The following is a 6,000-nucleotide window of genomic DNA, read 5'->3' on the forward strand; positions in this document are numbered from 1 at the left end:
CTCTAAAATATCATGCCTCTTTAAATGAAGCCATTTCAGATAGGAACTGTAAATAAAAGAAAAAAACCAGATTACCTCCAAAGATAGCTTACCATTCAAATACATTTTTTAAACTGCTATGGAAGTAATAAAAACACTTAAAATAGAAGTTTAAAAACTGTTACACAGTATTCTCATGGTTGAATATGTAAGAACTTAAGTTGTATCCACAAGGAGAAAGGTCTTACCCTCTTTTGAGCCAACAGTATTGAAGTATCCAGCAGAGAAACCTCCACTAAAGGCTCCATGAAATCGTTTGTATCTTCCTTTTTCATCTCTAACTGTCTGATCCTGAATGGGAAGTGGTTTCTTTGGTCTTTCACCTATTTAAGACACAAAGAAACACACAGAGACAGTAAAAGGAAAAATGAAGGAGGAGAAACAAAAATCATTCAAGGAAAATGTCTCTTCAAAAACAAAATAAGTCTAAATTTCTTCCAATTTCAGATGACAATTATATACCAATTTCAGATGATAAAGGTAACAAGTTATCTTTCCTAAAACTTTATTGCCCTTGAAATTCATTTTATCAATCTTTTTTTACTCTAGGAAGTAGACAGAGGTATAATGTTTTAGAGAATATACATATTCTAGCAAAGTTAAATGTCAATCAAAAAACCATTAAGTACCTAGTATGAACCATGTTATGTGCTAAGTTCTGGGAAAATCTTTGTTTTATATTTTCCTCATCCTTTCTTTAGTGTGTGACTAAGAAAATCTTGTAGGAAATGGGACTTTTGGATCTTAACCACATTATTAAATTGAGAAGCAGGTTTATACTTCCTCTCTGGCCTAGAAAAGATTACATAACTTAATTGCTACAAAAGTTTGAAAATTATTTTCCATATACTTTGAAGTTTAAAAGTACTGACAGAAGATAACTACTTTACTTCCCAAAAATTTAGGGACAAGTTAGATAAATGTAGCTAGATGAAGGTCTCTTAAGTCGTGATTTATGTTTCAAACTAAACTTCGAAAAACAATTATTGATTGAGAATTAATCTTAAACATAGACACAATTGCTAAACTATCATAGGATTGTTATAGGGATAGAATGAAGTACTAGCACTCATTAACCTTCCTTTTAGACTTTATTTTTGTTCTTCCACTTAAAATTGTCAAAGATGTAAAAAAGATGATGCTGTTAAATGCTGTATTCAACATAGCAGGAAATTTGGAAAACTCAACAATGGCCACTGGATTGGAAAAGATCAGTATATGTCCCAATTTTAAAGAAGGGCAGAGTCAAAGAATGTTTAAATTATCGAACAACTCAATTCATTTCACCTTCCAGCAAGGTTAAGCTTAAGACTCTGCAAGCTAGGCTTCAGCAATATGTGAACTAAGAATTACCAGAAAAGCAGGATGGTTTTTCAAAAAGGCAAAGAAACAAGAGATCAAATTGCCAACATTTAGCAGATTATGGAGAAAACAAGGGAGTTCCCGAAAAATATGTATTTCTGCTTCATTAACTACACTGGATCACAACAAAATGTGGCAATTTTTCAAAGGGATGGGAGTAACAGATTGCATTACCTGTCTCTTGATGAAACTGCATCTGGGTCAAGAAGCAGCAGTTAGAATGGAACATGGAACGGCTGATTGGTTTAAATTTGGAAAAAGAATATGGCAGCTATATATTATTTACCTTATTAATTTAACTTACATGTCGAGCACATCATGTAAAATGTCAAACTAGATGAATCAAAAGTTGGAATTAAGGTTGCCTAGAGAAATAACAACAATCTCAGATATCAACTCTGATAAAAGAACAGAGTATAAAAGCTGGCATAGTAGCAAAAACTAAGATCTGGGCTACTAGTCCCATCACTTCTGGGCAAAAAGAGGGAGAAGAAATGGAAGCAATGTCAGATTTTATATTTTTTGGACTCACAGATCACTGAACATGGCAACTGCAGCCATGAAATTAAAAGATGCTTGTTTCTAAGAAAAAAAGCTATGGCAAATCTTGGCAGCATTCTAAAAAGCAACGAAGGCCAAAATAGTCAAAGCTATGATTTTTCCAGTAGTAATGTACAGCTATGAGAGTTGGACTTTAGGGAAGGCTACGCACCACAGAATTGAGGTTTTCATATTGCAGGACTGGAATAGACTTTTGAGACTCCAACAAGGAGATCAAATCAGTCAACACTTAAAGAAATTAATTTAGGATATTCACTGGAAAATCAAATACTGAAGCTAAAGCTTAAATACTTATCACATAATGGGAAGACAGGACTCACTGGGAAAGACCCTGATGTTGGGAAAAAATTGAAAGCAAAAGGAAAAAAGACAGCAGGGAATGAGATAGACAAATACCATTATGGAAACAAAGAGCATGAGCTTAGACAGACTTCAAAAGAATGGAGTATAGAAGGGTCATGAAGAATGCTACATGACTGAACAATGGTACTGCTGCTGCCATTACTATGACAATCTACTATATCTTTTCCCCCATGTGAGATGAGACTTTACCAAAAATCATAGAATTTATTTTTATTCAAATGTACAATTCAATTGCCTATCAGACTAGCTAATATGACAAAAAAGTAAAACAATAAATGCTGAAAGGGATGTGGGAAAACTGTGACACTAATGCACTGCTGGTGAAGCTGGAAAAGGACCCAACCAATCTGGAAAATAATTGGAATTATGTCCAAAAAGTTATAAAATTGTGTATACCCCTTTAATCCAAACAGGTCTGCATCCCAAAAAGGTTTTTTTTTTTTTTTAAAAAAAGGAAAAGGATCTATTTGTACAAAAATATGTATAGTAGCTTTCTGGGGTGGTTAAGAACTAGAAATTGAGGGAATGCCCATCAATCAGGGAATGGCTGAATAAGCTGTGGCATATGATTGTAATGGAGTATCACTGTGCTATATAAAGAATAAGGAGCAGAATAACTTCAGAAAACATGAACTCGTGCAAAGTGAAGGGAGCAGAACCAGGAGAATATTATACATAGTAACAACACTGTATAATAAAGAACTATCAGTGATTTGGCTATTTTCGGCAACACAATGATCCAAGACAATCCTAAAGGACTCACGATGAAAAAAGCTGTCTCCAAAACTGATGTCTGAATACAGATTGAAGCAGACTATTTTTTATTTTGTTTTGCTTATGTTTTCTCACACAATATGACCAATATGGAAATGTTTTTCATTACAAAGGACTGCCCATGTATCAACTATACCAAATTGCTGACTGTTTCAAGAATGGGGGATGAGACGGAGAATTTGGAACTCAAAACTTTTTTAAAATGTCAAAAACACATGCAACTGGGGGGAAATTAAAAACATACGTGTTGGAGGGCTTGGGGGCATTATTTAGTTCAATAAGTAGTCAAGGAATCTTATGTGCTCTACCAGTGTTATTTGGTAAGGTTTTAATATATTGTCAAAGAGTCAGTAATCTGCTCCTACTATTGGTAGGAATTGTACTAGTAGTCGCGGTGGCGGTATTAGATCATTGTAGTGCTTTTAGTAGTCCCTTGATATTTGCTGACTGAATGTCTCATCCCCTTGCTGGGATGAAATCCCTTAGAATCCGTTTTATCTCAGTATTTTGTATTCATCTCTACGAGCTGTGTTAAATCAATCGGAGCAATCAACGAAAGGCTCAAAAGCCTGAAGCAGAGAGAGGTGGAGACGGCCCCGAACTTAGGTGACTCCCACCCCTAATGAATCTCAATGCAATTTTAAAACCTAGAAGGCTCTCGGGACAAACAACCACACAGCCCGGGTCCACGTGCACAAAGCTCCCCGGCGGCGCGGGCTAAGAAAACCTGGCGCTGCTGCCGCTGCGGCTGCCTGCCCTGGGATTCACGGCAGCTTTCGCGACACTAAACGCCCAAGTCCCAGCCCGGCCCTCCGACGCGGGCACCATTCTGTGCCCTGAAGCCGAGGCCCGGCCTGCCCTGGAGGCCCGGCCTGCCCTGGAGGCCCGGCCTGCCCTGGAGGCCCGGCCTGCCCTGGAGGCCCGGCCTGCCCTGGAGGCCCGGCCTGCCCTGGAGGCCCGGCCTGCCCTGGAGGCCCGGCCTGCCCTGGAGGCCCGGCCTGCCCTGGAGGCCCGGCCTGCCCTGGAGGCCCGGCCTGCCCTGGAGGCCCGGCCTGCCCTGGAGGCCCGGCCTGCCCTGGAGGCCCGGCCTGCCCTGGAGGCCCGGCCTGCCCTGGAGGCCCGGCCTGCCCTGGAGGCCCGGCCTGCCCTGGAGGCCCGGCTCTCCCCCCCCCCCCCCGCCGGGGACCCCCGGGCTTCCGGAAGAGACCCCGTCTCCCCTCACCTCCCGCCTCCGGGACTCCCTCTCTCGCTCTCTGGGCTCTCCCTCTCCCGGGCCACCAAACCGTAAGAAGCCTACTCCCTGCTCCCCGCCCCGTTTCGATGGACGATACTGAGCCCCACCCCGGCGCGAGCACCTTCTTCCAGGGGTTCAAGGCCGGTCCCGTAGGTGACCAGATCGTCATCGCTGTCACTACCGCGGGCCGCCATCTTGCTTCCTCCCGACTCCGCCCCTCCTACTCCCACCTACAGTGGCCGCTGAGGTCCAAAACTCTCATTTTCGCTGCCGCTGTTTCTAGCCGGTCAGTCCCGCCCTGGCGGAGAGTCTCAGACTTGAGCGTTGCGCTCCTGGGAAGGCTGGGACTCTTGTGACCCGCGAGCACGCGGGGGCGGTCCAGACGGACCGAAATCAGTGGCAGATTTTGGGTCACGTTGAGGATCTTGGAGAAGTCAAAGTTGGCCACGTGAATCTTAGTTTCTCCCCCCAAAATTACAAGGGATCAGACTAAGAGACAGGAAACCTAAATTCTATTCCTGGCTCTTCCACTTAACTAGCTTCATGCCTTTGGCCACTAGTCTGCAAACCAATAAACGTTTATCTAGCGCTTACTAAGGACCAGCCATTTAACATTCGTTAAGCTCCGATTACAAGCATCTGAGGATGAAAAGAGAAGCAAAAACAGCTCCTTCTCCAGAGGAGCTCAAAATCTAACGGCACTGCCAGGTATTGGGCTCGCCCAGCCCAAAAAAGAAAAAGCCGCTGCCCTCCGGGAGTTTACGTTTTATGAGCGTAGCCAAGATGTAAGGTAAACAGGTATAGGGCAGGACTGCGCATGTGACCTCATTGACAGGGGGATGAGGAAGGTTGGCATCTTTCCAACTTACAGTTTTAGCCAGTTTTAACCCAGAGAGAACATTAAGGGTATACAGTCAGGGTGAGTCAATAGTGAGAGAGTATTTATGATGTAATGTGATTTTGGGGTCCCCAGACCTTGTAATGAATCCTTGGTCTACGAATCTGCCTCAGGAAACTGAGCCCTACCCTTGAACTATAGAATTAACATATCTATGATTGAAAGCTGTATAAGTGTATCCCCTTGGTACTGCTTCTTTACTGGATTCTAGTTAGAATTTAGTCCTCTCAGTAAAGGGTTATACAGCTAAGGCTAGTGATGAGGCTGGTTTATTATTAGAACTGAGAGATCAGCTTTTGCGGGGCGCTGGGAGCAGAGAAATCCTCCTGTTAGGGAAATAGGTGAGAGAGATAAAGAGGGAGTGATGCTGACAGAGAATGCTCAGCGGGCAGAGGGTTGCAGCCGTGCCAAGGGGAGAGAGAAGTTCCTTGCCATGATTAGGTCCTCTGCAAGGAGGCTTGAAGGAAGCTTGTCATAAGGGCTGCTCTTGGTGGGGGCTGGGAGCAGTGTGAGCTGGAATCAGGATAGAGAATCTTGAAATTAAATGAGTGTCTCTGGGCTAATCTCCAATTCAATAGAGTTGGACAGAAATGTCTTTAGCTCAAGCTAAGTAGGAGTGGTCCTGGACTCAACCAGTCCCACCCAGATAACTGAATGAAACTACTTTATCTTGATTCCTGGGGAGGGACCCTTAGGTGAGAGGTTCTCAGAGGGAGTTTCTCAAGCTTTCCCCCCCAAAGTAGGGGCAAAAGGAGAGAGAGAGAGTGTT

At 43.2% G+C, this 6,000-nt stretch overlaps 1 protein-coding gene across 1 annotated transcript in view; it reads right to left on the reverse strand.

Moving 5' to 3' along the window:
- The window catches only part of GPATCH1 (G-patch domain containing 1), a 51,033-nt gene extending 46,142 nt beyond the window's left edge, over positions 1 to 4,891 (reverse strand). The window contains exons 1-2 of the mRNA XM_012553761.2: positions 4,455 to 4,891; positions 228 to 362 (exon numbers count right to left, since the gene is read on the reverse strand). Coding sequence (XP_012409215.1) covers positions 228 to 362; positions 4,455 to 4,527 — 208 coding nt within the window. The 5' untranslated portion in view covers positions 4,528 to 4,891. The remainder of the gene's footprint in view (positions 1 to 227; positions 363 to 4,454) is intronic.
- Positions 4,892 to 6,000: the final 1,109 nt, after the last annotated feature.

The sequence above is a fragment of the Sarcophilus harrisii genome, chromosome 2 (genome assembly GCF_902635505.1).
Source record: "Sarcophilus harrisii chromosome 2, mSarHar1.11, whole genome shotgun sequence".
NCBI classification, from domain to species: Eukaryota; Metazoa; Chordata; class Mammalia; order Dasyuromorphia; family Dasyuridae; genus Sarcophilus; species Sarcophilus harrisii.